General features: G+C 30.8%; 8 protein-coding genes and 1 non-coding gene across 9 annotated transcripts; 4 read left to right on the top strand and 5 right to left on the bottom strand.

Annotated features, from left to right (window-relative positions):
* Positions 1-692: 692 nt before the first annotated feature.
* On the top strand, positions 693-2813 carry TBLA0I02850 (uncharacterized protein; the record flags this gene model as incomplete). The annotated part of the gene is made up of 1 exon (XM_004182412.1): positions 693-2813. The coding sequence occupies one exon, from the start codon at positions 693-695 to the stop codon at positions 2811-2813; it is 2121 nt and encodes a 706-aa protein (XP_004182460.1).
* A 1121-nt stretch (positions 2814-3934) lies between these two features.
* Positions 3935-6505, top strand: TBLA0I02840 (uncharacterized protein; the record flags this gene model as incomplete). The annotated part of the gene is made up of 1 exon (XM_004182411.1): positions 3935-6505. The coding sequence occupies one exon, from the start codon at positions 3935-3937 to the stop codon at positions 6503-6505; it is 2571 nt and encodes an 856-aa protein (XP_004182459.1).
* A 285-nt stretch (positions 6506-6790) lies between these two features.
* Positions 6791-7915, bottom strand: TBLA0I02830 (zinc-binding alcohol dehydrogenase family protein; the record flags this gene model as incomplete). Its single annotated transcript, XM_004182410.1, has 1 exon — positions 6791-7915. The coding sequence occupies one exon, from the start codon at positions 7913-7915 to the stop codon at positions 6791-6793; it is 1125 nt and encodes a 374-aa protein (XP_004182458.1).
* Positions 7916-9596: 1681 nt separating this feature from the next.
* TBLA0Itrna24K lies at positions 9597-9690 on the top strand. Its single transcript is given in 2 exon segments — positions 9597-9634; positions 9654-9690. It is a non-coding gene; the product is annotated as a tRNA-Lys (tRNA).
* A 1753-nt stretch (positions 9691-11443) lies between these two features.
* Positions 11444-12883, bottom strand: SEC61 (translocon subunit SEC61; the record flags this gene model as incomplete). The annotated part of the gene is made up of 1 exon (XM_004182409.1): positions 11444-12883. The coding sequence occupies one exon, from the start codon at positions 12881-12883 to the stop codon at positions 11444-11446; it is 1440 nt and encodes a 479-aa protein (XP_004182457.1).
* Positions 12884-13506: 623 nt separating this feature from the next.
* MCH1 (Mch1p) lies at positions 13507-15024 on the bottom strand (the record flags this gene model as incomplete). Its single annotated transcript, XM_004182408.1, has 1 exon — positions 13507-15024. The coding sequence occupies one exon, from the start codon at positions 15022-15024 to the stop codon at positions 13507-13509; it is 1518 nt and encodes a 505-aa protein (XP_004182456.1).
* Positions 15025-16434: 1410 nt separating this feature from the next.
* PBP4 (Pbp4p) lies at positions 16435-16902 on the bottom strand (the record flags this gene model as incomplete). The annotated part of the gene is made up of 1 exon (XM_004182407.1): positions 16435-16902. The coding sequence occupies one exon, from the start codon at positions 16900-16902 to the stop codon at positions 16435-16437; it is 468 nt and encodes a 155-aa protein (XP_004182455.1).
* An 864-nt stretch (positions 16903-17766) lies between these two features.
* On the top strand, positions 17767-18813 carry LHP1 (tRNA maturation protein LHP1; the record flags this gene model as incomplete). The annotated part of the gene is made up of 1 exon (XM_004182406.1): positions 17767-18813. The coding sequence occupies one exon, from the start codon at positions 17767-17769 to the stop codon at positions 18811-18813; it is 1047 nt and encodes a 348-aa protein (XP_004182454.1).
* Positions 18814-19469: 656 nt separating this feature from the next.
* Positions 19470-20468, bottom strand: KNH1 (Knh1p; the record flags this gene model as incomplete). The annotated part of the gene is made up of 1 exon (XM_004182405.1): positions 19470-20468. One exon carries the CDS (start codon positions 20466-20468, stop codon positions 19470-19472), a length of 999 nt encoding a protein of 332 aa, XP_004182453.1.
* Between the last annotated feature and the right edge of the window lie 1476 nt (positions 20469-21944).

Here is a 21944-nt window from a genome sequence, read left to right as displayed (position 1 = left end):
AAAGCTTAGCAAGATTGAGTATTATTAGTTTCACGACCACAAGTTTAATAGCAATATGTTAAACATAAGCATGATGGCAATGTCAGTTGAATCCCAAGTAATTAGTTTAATGTTACATAAATATGAGAAGCAATAAACATTTGTTGGCCCAAATATTTGTGATATTCTGAAAATTGTATTATTAGAATATTGTGTGTCTGTACGTATGTATATAATTATGTTTTATAATAGCTCTTGGTTAGATATATATTCTCATCAGACCTTCATCTATGTCACTGCATAGACCTCACGAAGTTTCATTCTATTCTTGTTCAGTTTCCTAGTGCGGGTAACCCAGGTCTTGCCAGAAACCGCCAGGCAATCCGTAGCCACAAGCACAACCCTTCATAGGCCATTCGATGAATCTTTTAATAGCATCTCTAATTTAGGCCACTAAATAGATATATTAATAGAAAGCAGAGTTGAATGTGTCAAAAAATATTCTTACTTCTAATTCAATCCAATATAAAACATATATATATATGTATGTATGTATATATGATCCAAGATTAGTCTTCGAAATATTGGCAAAAAAAAGATTGAAGTTGAAAAATTTATATTGGAAAATATTGTTGTGATAAATTCTATTGCAGTAACATTTGATCAGGTTGGCTGATTCTTTCTATCCTACTTTTCATTACGGACAAGAAATTATGGTGGGACATTTCAGATCGAGGAGAGATTCTTCTGTGTCATTTACACCAAAACCACCAATTAAATGCATCATTAATAATTCACCACCTCCGCATGTCAAATTAAGGGGAAATGAAAAATTAATCAACTTTATAGATCCAACGTTCCATAGATCAACAGGGATCTCAACTATCTTATCTTATCCAAAATCCATTATTAAATTTAATAATAATAAGTTGGATATGTTGAAAAAAAAAAATTTGATGGAATATAAATTCCCCAATCATCATTTGATCCTTTTATTACCAGGCATGGGCTCGCATAAAAATTCCATTTTTTTACCATATTTAGCTGACGTTTTGTCATCAAATGGATTTTTTGTGATTAGATTGGATTTTAGAGGTATGGGTGATTCAGAAGATTGTTTAGATGCAACTTTGAAAGGGAGATTATTAGATGAAGATGTCAAAGATATTGATACGGTAATCACCTACATGACCAATTATATTCCATTTGAAGAAGATGAAACAAATATCATTCCATATGATATTAATGTCTTGGCAATCATTGGTCATTCTAGAGGTGTATTGGCCATGTTTGAATGGGCTTCTAAACAGGGGAATTCTTTAAAAGTACCTTTTTTATTTAATTGTGCTGGAAGATTCGATGGTCAAGGATTATACGATCGTATCTTGGAAAGAATTAGATCGGAAAAAATTGCAGAGGAATTGGGAGATGATGTTGATATTGATAGTGATGCACAAACTTATGAATATTTGGGTCATTATATTCAAATGAGGAAAAATGGAGAATTTAAAAAGACTTGGATCCCAAGAGCAGAAATTTTAAGTCTCGTCAATTGTGATGTAGAGAAATTTAAAGATTTGATCAAATCAGATACACATATCATTTCATTATATGGTTCAAATGATTCAATTGTTCCCATAAGTGCAGCAGCAAATTATGCGAACTTGTTCAATATTAATCATAAGCACTCCTTGGAGATTATCTTGGAAGCAGATCATAATTTTTTAATGGATATCCCTCATGAACAATCTTCACAAAAAATTATTTATAATTCAAATCAAACTATACCATTTAAAAATAATAAATTAAATTTAGCTCCAATTTTGACTGAAAAAATATTATATTATTTAACAGAAGAATTTCAATTGAATTCTTTTTATAATTCTTCTTTATCAATAACACCGTCAGTTTCAATTCAATCAAAACAATTCGCTATTACAAAACATTTGATTAAATTACCAAGAAATCCTTTGCCTTATAAATTCTCAAATATTTCCAATTTTAGAGATATTGGAGGTTACCCAACAAAATTCGACAATTTAATAGTTAAAACAAATTGTGTTTATAGATCTGCAAGCCTGTCAGGTATCACTTTACAAGCTTTCAATTATTTGCTCGATATTATTAAGATTAAATGTATCTTTGATTTAAGATCAATCTCAGAAATCGACGAAGCTGGTAAGATAGAATACGATCTAGATGGAAGAACTTTGAAAATTAAAAATATTCCCTTTAATAAAAATAAATCATTATCACCTGAAAAGATGGCAGAACAATTTAAAAGTTTGTTAATCTCTCCTTGTAATTTCCCTGCTATTTATATGAAAATATTATTGGAATCCATAGATTCAATTAAAAAATTTTTTGAATATATTATAGACCATGATGTAAGCCCTGAACAACCAATTATTTATCATTGTACAGCAGGTAAAGATAGGACAGGGATTTTAACTATGTTAATATTAGCTATATTGGGTGTAGATGACCATTTGATTGCAAAAGAATATGAATTGTCTACTATTGGTTTGAAGACCGAAATAAATATGATTAAAAGAATCGAAGCGAGATCAGATCTTTATTATTACATGTTAGAAGATGGTACCTATACAGACGTAGCAACAAATACTTCTATCCCCGGTAAACAATTGATTATAGATTATGATATAACTCCTGAAACTATTTGTGCCTCACTATTATCATCCAAGTATGAAACAATGAGATTATTCATTGATCAATTTAAAACTGAATTTGAATCAGCAGAGATGTTCTTTAAGATACAATTAGGTTTCTCTTATTCTGAAATTGCAAAGATCAGAGATTCGTTGTTAGAATGATGTACAATACTAATTCCATTCAACTTTTTTTATTTATATTTTTGTTTGCATGTACATTTTTGATCTTTCTTTCCCATTTTATATTTAATTATATATTCTTAATAATATTACATAAATTCGCAGCTATCTCTAATTTGAGATTCAATTACATTATTTACACTATTCTACTCATATTTCTTTAGCCATATTACTGTATTCCATCCTAATCATATTATATTACTTCTCTTCTATTTTTTTCAACCTCAAAATTTAATTGCTGGCGTGTGAGAAAAATTTTGTGACGCGTTAGTGCGGGAAATCTTGAAATACAAGATCTGTTTTTTCAAAAACTGTAAACAAAAGAGAAAAATACCGATTTGGATTTTGCATCAATATTTATTTATTATTTGGTAATTTATTCGATGAAGATGGATCTGTTTCTTTTTCTTAGATAATACTCTTAAAGGCTACACAAGAAAAAAGATAAAAAAAGAGTTTAAAATTGGAAAACTCAAAGATTTACACTTTCGGAGCAATATATTGAATTCTAACTATCATTGCTATATAAACAATACCCCCGTACTATATCCTAATTTAACTTGAAGTCACTATTTAGTTATTAAAGATCAATTTCCATTACACATATTGTTTATTCTGCTATTTTTTATATTGTGATAGTAATATTGTTACGTTACATTAACATTAAAGAAATATTGTACAAATAGTTCTCTATTTCATATTTTTATTCAGTTCTCCGTATTGCTCTTTTTATTGCAAAACAAATATTTCTAATTTACTTTCGTTTTTTTTGTTATTTTCTGTTTCTAAGTAATATTATTACTTTTTTTCTGTTCTATTTTAAATTCTTCTCCCCTTTCATTTTAATCAAATTATATTCAAAATATCTGTTATTTCCTTCTTTTATTTTTATTTCATTTTATTGTTTTAATTAGTTAATTTTTATTTCATTCCATTTCATATTTTTCATTTAAAATTTCTCATTGCAATATACTCAATCATTATTTCTATATTTTATTCATTACACGATTTGTATTATACACTATTTATTTCCTCCAATTAAGACTTATTTTATTTATCGCACCATTCAATTATAATTATAATAATATAGCATCCAATTCAACATGTCAGAACAAATATACTCCGCAAAATATTCTGGTGTTCCAGTATACGAATTTATTCATCCAACAGGTTCGATAATGAAAAGAAAAATTGATGGTTGGGTTAATGCTACTCATATTTTAAAAGCTGCAAAATTCCCAAAAGCTAAAAGAACAAGAATATTGGAAAAAGAGGTTATTCATGAAATCCATGAAAAAGTACAGGGTGGATTTGGTAAATATCAAGGTACTTGGGTACCAACAGATATTGCAACAAGATTGTCTAAGAAATTTGGAGTTTTTGAAGAAATACAGCCATTATTAGACTTTGTTCAAATATCGGGTGATGCTTCACCACCACCTGCTCCAAAACATCACCATGCTTCTAGAAGTGAAAGTGCCAAGAAAAAAGCTGCAAAAAATGCAAGTACGTCTGCATTATGGAACACACAAAGATCAAATTCAGAACTTACCCCTGTAGGCTCAAATGACCCTTCTAATTTTAACAATAATAGTAATAGTACTGATAGTAGTAGTAATAATAACAAAGACAGTGTACCGACAGTTCATAGAAAGAGAGGTAGACCTCCTGCATCTACATCTAATGGACCAAATTCTGTATCCGGGACAAGAAATAAAAGAAAATTGACCGCATCTTTAAAACGATCACAGAGTGATGTCACCTACGCTAAGAGTCCTTCTCAAAATACATCAACAATATCAAACCACCTACCAAGTCATCTTCCTACATTAGGTGGACCTAAATTAAGTGGATTGGATGAAAAGCCTTATTTTCATCAAGATGCTAGATTTAAAGAGGTAGATATTAATGATGGATTATCAAGTGACGTGGAACAAATTAACTCACATGCTTACGATGACCCATTCCCTATTAGAGGGCAAAGTACATATTCTACAACTAATGAAAATGACATGCAAAATGCTCATAGGGTATTGGATAATGACAATGACGTTCATGTGCAGCAACAGCATATTAACAATGGCTCTGTATCAGTACCCCCTTTAAATGCAAATGATGCCAATAAATTTGCTTTTTCTCCATCTCATAAAAATTCAATGATTAACGGCACGCAATATGATAATGTCTCATCAACACATTCATCACCTTCGTTACCTACTTCACCTCCACCAGGTAATTTCTTACAAGCCACTCCAACTACACCTAGATTCCAAAATAATTTAGGGACTTCTCCTGTAGCTTCAATGATACCTCGATTTCCTGCTAACACAAAGCAAGATGTTTCAGATATTGATGATCAAGTTAATAAGTATTTAACCAAATTGGTGAATTATTTTACCTCAAATGAAATTAGAAGTAATAAATCTGTTCCTGAAGAATTATTATTACCTCCTGTAAATAGTGCACCATACATCGATGCTCCGATTGATCCAGAACTTCATACTGCTTTTCATTGGTCCTGTGCAATGGGTATATTACCAATTGCAGAAGCCTTGTTTAATGTTGGTACAAATACTCGTGCTTTAAATTCACAGGGACAGACACCCCTAATGAGAAGTGTTATGTTTCATAATTGTTATACAAGACGAGCATTTCCAAGGATATTTCAATTGTTACATGAAACAATTTTTGACACAGATTCAAATTTGCAAACTATTTTATTTCATATTGTAAGGAGAAAATCGTCAACTCCTTCTGCTGTTTACTATTTAAGTGTTGTTTTATCTAAAATCAAGGATGTTTTCCCTCAATATAGAATCGATCAGTTTCTGGATGCACAAGATAAAGATGGTAATACTGTTCTCCATGTAGCAGCAAATAATGGAGATGAAGTATTTTATAATACATTAATGAAATACGGTACTTCAGATATGATTGAAAATAAATTGGGACAAACGGCTGCCAATTTCATGGTGGAGAATTTCCCAGAAAAAATTGCAGATCAAGATTTGGATTCCAAAAGAATTCATGATAGTATCAGTGCTACCCCATTACAGTCCACTAATGACTTCTTGGTATATCCATCTGATGCAGCAACACTACTATCTAAAAGTATACCGTTAATTGTTACTTCATTGAAACAACTTGCTGAAGAATATAATGGAGAATATAAAGAAAAACAAAGGTTAATTAAGGATTTAGAGAAGAATTTAAAGTCGTCCAATATTTCTGTACAAGCAATTCAAACGAAAATTTGTGATATATGTAACGTTTCTAATGTGGATGATATTGATAACTTTATTCAACTTGAGGAAGCTAAAGTTGAAGATTTAGATAATAAAGTGAAAGAATTAAAGGAAGACTACAGAGATAAATTAGAAGGGAGGCAGAAGGAAGAGATAAATAATATTATTTTAAATGAGCATATTGACAACTTTAGAGACGAAGATAAATTAATTAATGAAGATGAGAAGAGTTTGTTACAACAGGAATTAGACGTGTTAGTGAAAAAACAGAAAGAGCTTATTGACAAAATTGTTGATAATACTACAGACCATGTCAAAGTCCAGAAATACAGAAAAATGATAAGTCAAGGTACTGATATGGCCATTGAAGAGGTAGATGGTTGTTTAGATATTATATTAGAGACGTTACGTAATGAGAGGGAGGCGTAGTACAGGATTTTTATCGATAAACTCTTCATTCAGTTTTGGTATATAAAATTACTTACGTATAGATAATGTTGGAACAAGTTGAACTACAAAATATGTCCTCTTATAACAATTAAATAATTAATTAATGACAATAATGCAACAAAAATTTTGACTTAACTATTATTTTTTTATTTGGAGTAAATTATATGCCCTACAGAAAATTTAAAATATAAACTAAATATTTCATGCAAACTTTTTATTATAAAAATACTTTCTTAAATACATAGATATAAAAGCGTCTAATATTTAAATAACAGTAATTAATTTTTCACCCGAAACTTTCCCAGTTTCTGAGTCATTAAGCATTTGTGGAATATCTTGTAAGCCATTTGGATAAACTTTGATAGGAATGTGGCGTATTTCACCTGCAATAACTTTTGGTTCAATCCAATGAATAAAATTAATAGCAGCTTGTCTATATGCTGGGTTTGCTGGTAAAGTAAAAGTTGGAAATTGAACATCTTTACCAAGCACGCAATACAATAATGTAGTGATTAAGTTGACATTAGATCTTCTGATTTCAGGCTTAATTGCATCATCTTTCAAACCAATTAAATTTAAAACAGTTGCTTGGCCAGTCTTTGTAGCACAACTGTAGACTTGTTGAATGGTATCTCTTGTAGATGCCCCATCGACTAAGTATTCTAGATTTGGATATTTTTTAGTAATTTGTTCAACAACATCTGAATCATGATAATCGAATAAATCATCTGCACCATATTCTTTTAATTTTTTTTCGTGCTTTCTAGAAGCTACAACGATAATACTAGAGAAAGCATTTAATTTCTTGCATAATTGAATTAAAATTTCACCAACTGCGGTCGCACCACCCCAGATTAAAATTGGGGTATCTTTTTGGACTTTGGTGGGTTCCCATTCCATTTTAATTTTGAAACTATCAGTCAAGATCATACCTGCAGTACCTAGTGAAATTGGCAAGGATGCTAAGCTCTCAATAGTGTTACATGGACCTTCTGGAATTGAGGCTTTGCCACTCAATTTAATACCTTCTGGTGCTCTAAATGCAACATTTGAATCCATTGCTGCATAATTAGCAAATGCCCCATTATTTGGTAGTCTTCTTGAACTTCCATGAACAAAACCATAAACTATATCACCAATAGAAAATCTTGAGGTATCGACGCCTTCACCAAATTTTACAATTTCACCAACACAATCACACCCAACGGTGGCACCATTTGGAGCAATCTTATAGCTCACATGTTTCCAATCTGTTGGGTTAACAGCTACAGAAATAACTTTAATTAGAAAGTTTCCTTCTTCAAGAACAGGCAGAGCGACACCAGATTCAAAGGCAGCTTTACCATCTCTAATTTTGATTGCGTTCATTGTAGTTGGAAGAGTTGACATTGTGTAACGAGGGTGTATATGATGTTATTACTCTTAGAATTGAATGCATACTTTCGAAAAATAAAATCTATAAAAAGAAAAAGCATTCTCTTATATTGATGTCATACATAGTTTCTTAAATATCAGATATTTTTAAAAATAACTATACTTTTTTCAAGTTTAAAGGGAGATAAACCTAAACACCGATTCAAATGTAGCATGTGAAATTTACAACGGGATTCACATAAAAACAGCAAAAAGTAAATTAAACAAAACTGAACTATTTTAACTTTCAAGATTTAACTGAATCTACGTAGTCTTCAACTTAGCAGAGAGTTACAAAAAACATATATTATTGTAACAACTTGTTTTATACTATTTTTTTTTTTGGGGGGGGGGGCAATATGCAAATAGTTGATTTGTCAACAACAAACTTTCCGTTCCCTAAGGCGATTTCGCAAAACATATAAAGCATTGAGCAGAATGGCAATATCAAAGTGATCTTATTGTTGTTAAGAAAATATCATGTACTCTAACTACTGATAATTTCACATATTAAGAAGTATATAATTATCACATTCTTCGAAGTATATACAGGTTTGAAATACCCAATCGTCATGTGTAATATCTACGAATCTGAAAATCAAAGGGGAATATATCTGGCTACAAGTATACTATCTATGCTGTAGGTTCGAAGCTGTCAACTCACCTTATATTGAATATGAGGGGTTTTCTAGGTTAGTAGCGATTATGGTTTGGTAACAACAAGAAATTGGATAATACCTACAAAAAAAATACCTTGTGTTATGTTAGAAGAAGGATCATTAAACCGTTCTTCGACGTGGTTATTATAGATTACAAAATGAAAAAGAAGTTTGCGAAAAGAGCAATTTTTATGTAAAAAATGTAATATTATGCATTGTCATAAATAGATCGAATCTATTTTTAATTAGCATATCTGTAACTTTGGTCTTCGAAACTTAAAACCGTAGTGCAGTAGTAGAGAGGTAGGTAGCTGGCTTGTACGACACCATCACTGTCATCAGAAACATGGAAAATGGAGGTGAGTATATATATATATATATATATATACTGGGATTCAAGAGAGTTAGACATTGTTATACAGTGTTTAAGATGTAAAGACGATTACTTTATTTAGACATATATAGTAAATACTGTAACTAAAATGAATATATTTCTTAAATAGTGTTTTTCGATATAAACAGAAAAACACATTTTAAATAATAAGTCACGTGATAAAACATCTTTTACCGCTTAATAGAAAATGATATAATCATATTCCAGCACAACTTTACATCTTAAACATTGAATAACAATGTCTAACTCTCTTGAATCCCAGTAGAAACTACAGTATATTGCTCTTCCCACAAATAATTTCGCAGGAAACGAAATTACGCTTATACTTTTAAAGTAACTCCCAAAGGAAAATTTTATTATATAGTGATCTGGCTGGTATTTTACAGATGACTATAACCCTGATTATTCTTATAACTATCACTTACTTATCTTATTCTGTGTAATTCTATATAGACGCCTCATGGGCATCACTTTATATACAAGCGAGTTTACGCGTCGCAACATGTTGACGTGAACGTCTCTGATTTAGTTAGGGCTTGTAAGTCCTAACCCTTGACATAGTGTACTGATAGTAGTAATATGTCATCAATTTTTGAAGAACTCATCCTTGTTAGCTCAGTTGGTAGAGCGTTCGGCTTTTAAGAAATTTCTTAAGCAAGGATACCGAAATGTCAGGGGTTCGAGCCCCCTATGAGGAGTTCTTTTTTTGATGTCACGTAGTGTGAGATTCCTTAGTCACGTGTATAAATCAGGATCATGTGATAACGGAATGAACATGTAGATTAACAAGTAACTGAATCACGAACATAAATTCTATTTAAGAATCTAAGGCTAAAAGAATAAACTAGAGGGTTAAGGTAGAACGAAGAGGTAAGAACCAGAAAACAAAAAGGACGAAATACAAAAGATGGAAGTGTATAGTGAACAAATCGGAACGTAATAATAATAATATTTAACTTACGTAGGCTCGGGTATATAATTGTACAGTTTAATAAACAGTTGGTATTAAACTAGCAGCCAAAAAGATATACTACTGGGAATAGCAAAGCATAAAACTGTTACATTTGTAAAATTTTCTCCTGTCACGTGACGTAGAAGTATTCAATTGGATTGGCATCAAATGGCTTATGAAACTTTCAAAGAAATTCTTTAATTTACTTAAAAAAGTATCTGTATCAAAATAAGCCAAACAAGTTGCCTCCAGTTGTAAAAATATAACACTGAATGTTTTATATTTTGTCAAAATTTATTGTCTGCTTTGCTCTTATAAATGTCCTCCTATAAATAACGTATATATGACCAGCGGTCAAACTGTTCAAAATTTTGTTGCTCATAGTTTAAATCTTAGTTAAGTAATCGGTTTGAATAATTATTATATTATTAGTATAAAAAAAATCTCCTTCCTTCTTTCGAAAGGAAATATATAATATATACAGGATATACAGTGAACAGTTATAAACTTTTGGGATATTTTCGTGGTAATTTATACTTCAAAAAATGGGCAGATTCACCAACAACGAAAGGGTAGTCTGATATTAAAATAAAACCTATCACATCCTAATACCTTCTTAATATCATTACCTGGTATTTTTAGTAATGAAGCCACGTATGCTTAATGCATGTTGAATTATTAATTATATTAAGTTGTTATTAGTTGTTGTATAAAGCCACAATTACGACTAAGTTCATGCTTTATTAGCTATTAACACAAAACTATAACTATGACACATAATTCCACAATTCTAGCAATATAAAATTACAAAAATAAAAAAGAATAGTTTATATTCAGAGAAATGCAGGTTGTATAAAAATATCACTTAGTACGTAATATTTTACGCTTAACAGTAATATATTCAATTATTTGAATCCTAAAAATTTATTTTTACGTGACACATGGATTTATCTTTACTTATATTTTATTGACATTTGTTGTAAAAATATTTTAGTTATTTCTTTTTTAATTGTTCATTTTTTAAACAAAACAAAAAGATAAAATAACATTGCATAAAATGTATATTTCAAAAAAATAAATAGGATGTAAAAATGATGATTAAATATTTAGATGTACAGTTTAGTAGATAGATATAAAAACAAAACATTTATGTAACGCATGAAAGAGTTATATAAGTAAAACAGTTACAGAAATAATAATGAAAAAAGTAAAATGAAAAGGGAAAAATAGTACAAGCTGAAGCAAAACATAGCTTATGCTAAAGATAAAAAGACAGATAACGAGACAATTACAAATGATAAATTATTAAAGGGTATCGTTAATATGAGAGTTAGTCCTTAATTTTATTTCTTTAAATTCAGAGTAATAAAATATTTTCCATTTTTCTGTATTTGTAACATTTTAATATTCACAATTAAATCCTTAATAATGATTATAGAGGAGAAAAAAAAATCAGATAGGTTCGAATGAGAAATGTCAAATTTTTTTTTAAATAAATTTTACATCAATTCAGACATACCACTGACTAAGTTTTTAGAAAATCCACCTTCTTTAGCAGCCATTTCATAATAACCATAAATAGTTGTAGTAGCTAATAAAATTGATGAACCAGAACCTAAAGTACCCAAGAAGTCTGAACCAACGGCTAATGCACCAATAGAAGCACCACCGAAGGCAGCAGCAGTTGGGATAATCTTTTTCAATTCTCTGTAAGCGCTAGTTTCTCTCTTACCGTTGATGACTAAACCTTGCTCTTTAAATTGTTTAGCGACATCACGAGCAGAAGTACCTGAAATTTCAGTCCAGGTCTTTGAGAATAAAGCACAAGTACCCAAAACGAAAGCAATGTAAGCTACAGCCTTAATTGGGTCCAATAAAATTTCGGAAATTGAGGAAGGTGGTTGTAAATAATAAGCTAAACCACTTAATGCAACTTGTGGACCTTGGGAACCTGGTCTTAATCCCCAAACACCTAACATTCTAATGATTGGATTCGATGGGAATTTTTGATACATAATTTGAGAAATCAAGAAAATGTTAGAAGATAAAGCAGATTGTAACATTATTGGAGTGTTTGAAGTGTAAAATAATTTAATTGGATAAGTACCAATTTGACCTCTAACGTTAGTTGATCTAACAGGTAATTCATAACGGAAACCTTGTAAATATAAGACAAACAAGAATACTGCAACTGTGGAAAGAACTTGGAAACAATTTGGAAGATTTTGTCTATAGAAAGCTTCAACCAAAGCTCTTTTCTTGTCCTTTCTTACAGCTAATAGATGGAACAAAGCAATTATAGCACCTTCGAATTCGGTACCACGACCCATATTGACAGTAGTTGGAGCAAAAGCCTTCCAAAAGATTTGTTCGGCAATATTTGTAGCGGTAAACAATGAGATACCAGAACCTAACCCATAACCCTTTGATAATAATTCATCTAATAATAAAACAATAAATGAGGCAAAAATCAATTGGAAGATTAAAATCAAAGAGATGGAAATACCTAAAGAAGATGGATTACCGTAGTTACCAGTTAACACAACAACAACAGCTTGACCAAAAGTTAAAGCAATGGCACAAACTTTTTGAGCCATTTGTAATAGTTCTACATCTTTCTTATTGGACATATCAACTTGTAACAATTGAGTCCCCTGTAAGAATTGGAAAATCATTGAAGAAGTAATGATTGGTGTAACACCTAATTCCATCAACGTACCTCTATTGGAGGCTAGCATAGAACGTAACCAGTATAAAGGATCAGAGGTTTCACTAGATACGATACCGTATAGGGGTGTTTGACCCATAACCAAAAAGATCAATAATGAAACAGCAGTCCAAATCAATTTTTGATTGTATGGAACTTTTCTTTGTGGAGCAATCACTTCTGGTAAAAAGGCCTTGAAAGGCTTGAACAAATCTAAAATTCTACCGGACATTATATATGGGGTTATATGCTTATGACGTTGAAATATTTATCGATTCTATGAGGGAATGGATATATATATATTAATGCTGAGACTGAGATGGATTGAATAAGCCAAGGGAACTTGCAAATTTGAAGGAGAAAGTAAATGCTCGGGATTATTATCGATTACACCAATAGGTTTCCTAAAGAGCAGTTAGATTGGTTTGTTATCTGGTGGAACAAAAGGAGCTTAGAGGGTCTGATGATCTTAAGACTAACCTTTCATACGGTAAATTTTTTCCATTGAGGTTCGTTAAATATATATATATTAGATGATGCCAATCCTGTGAATATGTCTCGAGCATGCCACGTCGACTGGCAATTTCCAACGTCCAATTCACTACGAGTTGCTGGCCAATTCGCGTTGTCGAATCTGAAAAAAACGCTTCGCGCGAATTCTTCCTTCTTCGAAGGAGGGCGGGTAACTCTGATGCGTTGATATTCTTCTCCAGTTATATATATAATTTATTATGTGATATTTTACTGTAACGATATAGTATATTTATAGTAGTCAGATTGATAAGCCCAAGATAGTTGAGTTAGTAAAATAAAGGCAATTAGTTATACACGACTATACAGCTATAAATGTACCTGTTATATCTTCTTGGGTCCCCAGCAGTGGAGCACCCGTATTGTAACTAGCAATGAAATAAGAATTTGGAGAGAACTTATCCGGTAGACGTTGCCTATGCAATTAGAACTTGAAATGACATTAGCAATGTCATTCAAGCTGCTAGTCTTACAGTTGGAGTCGTAAATCTGGGCGTACAACATGCAGGCGAATGCTGAACCTAATGCTGGAGAGGTCATTAGTGACCCGTAGACAGTACCGAAATGGTCTTGTCCGTACCTTAGTAAAACAATAGTAGGGTATATGGTAAACATACCACCATATACAGCACCCATTAAACCACCCATGAGAAGGATCTTAGAGTCACTAATTTTATGTCTATTACCACCACTTGTCAACGTTAGAATATACAATTGTGAAATTAATGCCAAAATCAGATAGTTAATTAGAATCCACTTAGGTGATTTTTTAATCTTAATTAAATAATCGGTCAAGACACCTGTGGATAATCTGACTGCTGTTGAAACGAATGAATATAATGATAACAATTCAGCACTTAATGTTGGATTATCTCTACCATTTAATAAAACTTCTGTTAAGGATCCCATATCAGTAACAAACATTTCTAATGGACCCAGCGATAAGAACATCGAAATGGCTAATAGATAAGAGGTTGGGTCACTTAAAAATATACGGATATATTTTTGATTTTCTTCCTTTGTTTGAACGGGGATTAATAGTGTTGTTTCACTGATATCGTTTTCATTTTCAGTTTCAGTTTCGGTATCATTAATAAAATTATTGGTACTACTAGATCCAGTAGTATTAATATTATCACTTGAATCGTTGGATAATCGTTCTTTCTCTTCAATGATACTCAACAAAGTAATAAAACTTGTGGCAACCCAACTTAATATACAAACAACCAAATAAATCCAACTGAAACATTTAAACACTCTTGCAAGATCCAAATAATTTTGCTTTGTGAAAAACCATTTCCATCTTAAAAATTGTGATCCGATTAAAGATGAAATACCGTAACATGTTGTAGGTAAACTAATACTTAATAACTTCCTTTGTGGGTATAATTTAGCACATGTAATTAATGAGCAAAAATATAATGCACTTGTAGCAATACCGATATTAATAAAACTTATAACAGTGAATAAAAATGTAATATTATTATTAGCTTGATTAAATGAATATGAAAGATATGCATATGAAGGTACGAATAAAAATAATGATAGCCATGATAATGTGATAGGACCATGAATATCAGCCATGATACCCAAAACAGGTGGAGTCAAATACATCCCTAACATGGTCCAACTGGCAATTATATTGATCTGTTTTGATGTATAACCTAGATGATATTGCCATGGCGCAGAAAATAAAGAAATTAATGATATAAAGCCAGAGGTGACAGCTGTTAATAATGCAAATATATATGATAACTTGTATAAATTACGATGCGATAAAACGTGAGGTAATAGATGCCGTATATGATATGATAGTAACCTTTCTAACCTTGAAGGACTCATTTGTTATTTTAATATTTTAATAAGTTTGTTATGAAATTTAATATAACGGCTTAGTTATATTATTGTAATACACTTAGTATAGTTTAGTTATCTTCACACTCGATCGTCAACCCCTATTGCCCTTGCTTCGTCTTACTCCGTAAATCCCAATTATTGTAAGTGTTTTATATACTTCCTTAAATAAAGCCACGCATGATAACTAAAAATACTTCTAATATTAGGAAAATTTTTAATAGTCATTCGTTAAGGTCATCGATTTCTCAAAGGATAATTCTCGAAACCGGTTATTTGCCGTTTACAGAAAAATCAAGTATCTAAATATATACGCAAAATAGGCTTAAAGGAAAAAGAAAACACCCTGTAAACAATAATAAATCATCTTTCTTTAAAATGACTCAGTAAGAAAATGACTCATGAAGTTGATGTCGGAGATCTTCTTCCTTACACGCCTGTGGGGTATTCAGACTAGAAGCTAGGAAGACAATATGCCAACAGAACTAGCCAAACATTTTTGGATGTAAAGTTTTAGGCATTATCAGTAGATATTCAATTTTATTGGTTTATAAGGAGTAAAAATTACTCCTTCAGTGAAGCAAACAAAGGCTATGTTGATATAATAAAATGGAGGAGTCTGCCGATTGGTTGTGAGATCCACAACTATATGCTATAAAGATAACGAGTTGCAAGAGAGCTTCCTTGGAAGAATATTTGAATGTTAATATACCAAGATAGCTGAAAAAAATCACATATACATACATTAGTAAGTTAATCAAGAATTTACTGTATTCGTATGCTTTTCTTCTTAGGGAGACTTAAAAATATCTTGAAAATGCTATCTTAAACAGATACCCGATCCAGTCTTCGCTACGATAGATGATTATGATTGGTAACAATGGATAAGTGAAAAAAAAAACAAGACTAAACAAATTTATTGAAAACATGCTTAAAACACTTGGACAACTGATAAGCCTACCTTTTAAAAAATAAAAAGCCATTGTGCCTTAAGAATATTAAGAAAAAGAGGCGAATATATATTCTTAATTGATCACATAATGCTAAATTTGTAGTTACGAATCATATGAGAAATAAAAATAGAGTATTGTATAAGACGAGTTAAGGAAAATATGTGTCTAAATAGATAAGTAAGCCTATATAGAAAAAAAAAGGATGTCCAAAATTAAAATTAGGAAGAGATATGGATAAACTGGGGATGTAGAAGCGATAAAGTATAAGAAGATCAGCAAATTAAATCAAATCAAATCAATAAATAAGGAAATGAAGGGAGAGAAAATAAAAACAGTATGAGAGAGTCATGAAAAATTTATAAGTTACATAAAAATGATAGAAAAAGAACTGGTTTCAAATACAAATCACATCGATTCCATTTCAGTAGAAGTGGTTGATACTTTCCTAAACATTCCTCAAAGAACGTGCTATTTCAGACAGACATGCAAATTTCTTATTTTTATTCTTACCTGAAGTAACAGTGCCCCAAATATCATTAGATCCGATTGTGCTCGAATTTAAGGAGGCAGACGTTTGAGAATATGTGGCAAATTGTTTGGACATAAAACTAGCTACCTCATTACGATTGTAATTTCTCAGAGTGGAATTCGACTTTTTAGATGATTTAGTATTAACATTACTTCCTCCTCTAATGCTAGAATTACCGTTGCTACTATTAACGGTAGATGCAGATGGTGCAGCAGCAGCAGTGGCTGGAATGCTTTTGGAAGAACTGGCTCTAGCAGCAGCTTGGGCCCAACTGGTTGCTGGTAGTTTTGCAGGTGCAGCAGTAGCACTGGATGTGGTGGTTCCTGAAGACTTGGAAGTAGATGAACTAGTAGCAGCAGTCTTGAAGGTAGAGGTTTGGGCCATGGCGATATAGAGGTGACACTTCAGTCCTGTCAAGTGAAGGAGGTCCTTTCTTTCTTTAGATTTTTTTTATCGTTATACAGTGAAAAACCTGCGTTGAATTGCAACTTTTGCAATAATAATACAATCGAAAATGAAATAACCTTAAATAAATATATCCAGAAGGGTCTTACTATTAGTCGCCATCACTTGAACTTTCCATGATCTTCAATATCGGCACGAATTTCGCTTTTCCGAGGTTTTTTCGGCCTCGGCTTTTTTTTCGATTTTACACGTGTACGAAAAACAAAAAGCAAAAAAAAAACATTAAAAACAGACAGACAAAGCTGTCAACCCTTTTCATATTTGTCCAAGTTACCAAATGAAGAAATTGTCCATATTAAGTTTGTCATCGTAATCAAATAAGGAATTTGTCCCTTACCCACATGTCCATGATCCATTTGTCCTAACTATTATTTGATTTTTGATTTTTTCAATTTCTAACTCGGGCTATGGCAAATAATTTTCTTGATATCAGTGTGAGTAATTTGGAGATTGGAAACAACAGATGGTAAATTAGCTAAATTTAACCAATTAATTGGGTTTCAGTATAAATTGATTTGACTACTTTTTCGTTGATAAAATGGAGTCGTTATTTGGTGGTCTTGAGGCTTATTTAAAGAGGAACTGGTTTGAGTATTGAGTGTATATTATTATTTCATTTTACCTTGAGAACTACTTATCTAACTTTCATTTGTCTTGTTAAGTAGGACAAATAAGATTTATGAAAATATATATATTTAACCCTTATTGATAAAACCAAGACTATTTATTGGAAGAAAAAACAAAAAGAACACACGTCTACTTTAAACACATATTTATTATACCATGTTAATGAAAGAAAGAAGAGGCTCCTTTGCTCCGATCGATTTTACTCCAGATATCAATGAAAAATGTCTTAGACAAGTTGAGTTTTATTTCTCAGAATATAATTTACCTTATGATAAGTTTTTACGATCAATAGCAGAGAAAAATGATGGATGGGTGCCAATCACTACTATTGCTACATTCAATAGGATGAAACGATATAGGCCTATTGATAAAGTTGTGGAAGTTTTGAAGACGTCCACGATCTTGGAAGTTTCAAATGATGGCGAAAATATTAAAAGATTAAAACCTTTAGTCTTAGATAGAAAAGATAAACAAGAACAATCTTCAAGGACATTAGCTATTTTAAATTTCCCACATGATTCGGATAAAAATATAATAAGTAATGAGAATCAAGAAAATCAAAATGCTTCAGAATTGACAGATAATGCTAAACTTTATCAAGAAGACATAGAAAACTTTATCAAAACTTTATCTCCAAAGAATACAATCAACCAAGTTAGGTTGAAAAGGGATAGAAAGAGAAATTTCAATGGTACTGTTTTGGTAGAGTTTAAACATTTGAAAAATTATCAAAATTTCCTAACTCTTTATGATTCAGATATTGATATTTCCTCATTCGGAAATGATAATGGTTCAATCACTATTAATACTGCCTCATGTGAAAGAGAAACATTGTCGTATAAAGGTAACAAATTAAATATAATGTCTAAAAAACAATACGATGCTCAAAGAGAAGCTACAAAATCTAAGAATTTTAGTGGTTCTGGTCAGAGATCAAGATCTTTTACTGGATCCAGGAAGAATTTACCGTCAAAGAAGAAATTACTAGCGGCTGCCTCAAGGGCTGCATCTAAATCATCCAAAACGCGTACTATAGATCACTTAAATGTTGCTAGTGATTTTAACGATTTTTTTTCAACAACTGTCTCTTCAGTTTCCTCTTCCAATATTTCATCTACATCATCATCACCAACATCACATTATAACAATTTATTAACTTTAGCAAATGAAAATGCTATCTCGAGCGATGAAGACTCAAGGTAACACATCACATAATATCTTTCTATTACACATATATGTCTGAATTTTAAAACGGACGAAATCTAAGAACGAAACATTATATGAACCAACTAAATAAACTCTAATGAACTTTCGCATTTTCTCTTCTATTTTCTTTTTTTTTTTATTTTATTTTTTTTTCTGATTTTATTATATTTCAAAAATAAATAAATCAACATCATAAAATTACTGATGGTCGTCTGCTAGAAACAGTATTAAGTACTTTGTATTTGATTGATTCATCATGGGTCAAACAAAGTAGAAACATCAAGGATATTCCGATTCAAATCAGCCAGGAATAGAAATTACTTTTCTTGACATCGAAGAAGAAAAAGTCTCATTAGTGACGTATCATTACCAAATGCTACAAGAAAAGTAAAACTAATACAAAATGAATGCGACATGTAACAAGGAAAATTTAACTTATTACCAATCTCAATAACATATAGCTTTAAATAGGTTGCATAAACACCTATCTTGTTTTTTTTTTTTTTTTTTTTTTTACTTTTTTTCCTTGCTCATTTTTTTAATCATCTAGGGTCTGAATTCCAAACCAATTTTTTTCATAATTCTTTGATTCTTTTTAGATTATTTTGCTACAAAGTTAATAACAATTTCCAATCCACGGAATATTTTATTTTCTAATATATTATGTATTTTTTCTCTCTCACCTTAGTTGGCCTTTGGATTTTTTTATCTGGCTTATACCAGCCACCATTATCAGAAGGAAATTTTGCTTGTGAAACAAAATTAACATCCATATCTGTTTTATAATTTCTCATTGGAGTTATAGTTGTATCAACATTGGGCCTCAATAGCACTTCAGTGGTTATTTTTTGTCTATTCTTGTTCTTACCATCGCCAATATCAGTAAGATAATGACCTTGTAATCTGCCAAATTTGAAAAAGGATACATCACTTATTGGATTTTTCTTCTTCCATGTCTTAGCGGTAACTTTTGTGCCAGGTTGAGTTTGCATTGGCGCGTACTTGATGTTTCCATTTTGCTTACCATATGGCAATCCAACCAAATATGACGCAGCTAAGGCTGTCTCTGGTGGAGGGGCACCTGCAAGTTCATTATTTTGATTTATCTCTTTACCATCGATACCGAACTGTAGCAAAGGTGCACCACCTCCTATGCCTACACCGTTATGCATCCTAATATCAGCAATATTTGTATCTGCTTTATCAAGACCTATCATTCCTCTCATTTCAAATTTTTGAGTATAATGAATCGAATAGCCTATATCAGTTAAAGCAAATACTTGAATATAATAGTATCCATTAGTACCAATGTTATTTTTTAATTGTAAATCAACTTCATAAATATTATTCTTGCCTACAACCATATTTGAATTAATTGTCAGCATTTCTCCAAAATTTTTTATTGCATTTGATGGCCCAGAGCATAAAGAAAATGTATATTTTTCAATTTCATCTATTGTTGGTGACAGAGAATTCAACTTCCAAGAGATTCTCAATGTCTTCTCCTGAACATTATTATTCTTATCGTCATAATTGATTACCAACAATTTATTTGGCCGAATCAATTCAACATCACAACTAACAAATTTAATAGAAAATATTAAAATGTGAACAAATGTATGAAGCTTTAAGAAATTCGTAATGAGAATCATACTTCCAGTACTCAATAACCTTTATTTCATTTAGATTTTATTTGTTTCTAATTTACTAGAACTACAATTTTAAGGATAAATAACTAAACTTGCTAAATTCAAGTAAACTATTTATGCTAAATTTTTTTTCTTTATTTCTTACAAAACACCCTCTACTTCTCACTACGTTTTAAATGAATTCCTACGACTTTTTGACGCCATAAATATTTTAACGATATACACGATGAAAAATCCCTTTTTACTGATAAAGAGTATCCAGTAGTATGTATGCCTTTTAGTATCCATAACAACGTAAAGTTAATATAGGGTATTCGCTTAGGGGTTGCTTTTGGCCCGCCATTTTTTCCTAAAGCAGATGGTAACCTTAATTAAAAATAAGTTTAAGTATGACTTAAAACCTATTGCGGAAAATTACCTAAATAGGAATAAGTGCACGAAGATAATTCACATGCAAAAGGAACATTATCACATTAGGTTTTAAAAAGAAGATTAACACTATGATAATTTATTTTATCCTTTTAAAAAATATTATTTGATTATATTATTTGACTAGTAACATAAAAAGGGCATAATGAGTTGCTTACTGAGACATAAATAAATACATAAACCAGTAATATATACAAATATAAATAATTCATTAACTAATTACTATAGCTATAGAACAACTGCTTATAATAGGGAAAAATGATGTTTATAGAACATTAAAACGGGATATATTGAACCAAAACCTACTGAGAAAGTTATGGTATCGAATGTAAGTATTAATAAACGAATGCATTCATGTTAAAGAAATTGTGGTCGTAAATGAGTGGCAAAATGAGATAGAAAACGTATATATACATGTCCATAATAAATAGAAAAAGTTTGAAAAAAAAGCCATAAATAACAAAAATCACAAATTAATTTTAAAAGAAACATATAATATTGTCTTTTACCATAATATGCAATATAGTATAATAAAACATAGTTGAATAAGAAATGAAATGATACAAAAAAAATGGAAATAATAAAGTAAAAGTGAAAATGAATTTGTATAACATAATAAAACGCCGTAAAGGATATTATGGCCATATTGCATAAAGTAGCATAATTATAATATATGTGAAAATAAGACGATGATGGGCATAAGAAGTAAGAACTCATATATCGTATGATTCTAGAAAACATAAGTAATTTTAACTCATTTCGGAACAAAAGTAGGATTTATTTTTTTTAATGCGTCTCTATATCCTATTCATAATTGATATTGCAGTCAGATTTTGTTGTAATTGAAAGCATAAGTGTATATATAACGCTTCACTTTTAGTATCGCAGCAACAAAATAATATGCATATTCGTGGATTAATATATGTATATGTATATTTGTATGCGCATGTTAGTCAATGTGTATATGCATGTGTATGAGAATATGTATATGTGAATATATGTGTGGCTTAATGTGTCTGTGTAAATGTAAGTTTAACTATAAGTATTAAT

The sequence above is a fragment of the Henningerozyma blattae genome, chromosome 9 (genome assembly GCF_000315915.1).
Source record: "Henningerozyma blattae CBS 6284 chromosome 9, complete genome".
Classification (NCBI taxonomy): domain Eukaryota; kingdom Fungi; phylum Ascomycota; class Saccharomycetes; order Saccharomycetales; family Saccharomycetaceae; genus Henningerozyma; species Henningerozyma blattae.
This window is presented reverse-complemented; position numbering and strand designations above follow the sequence as displayed.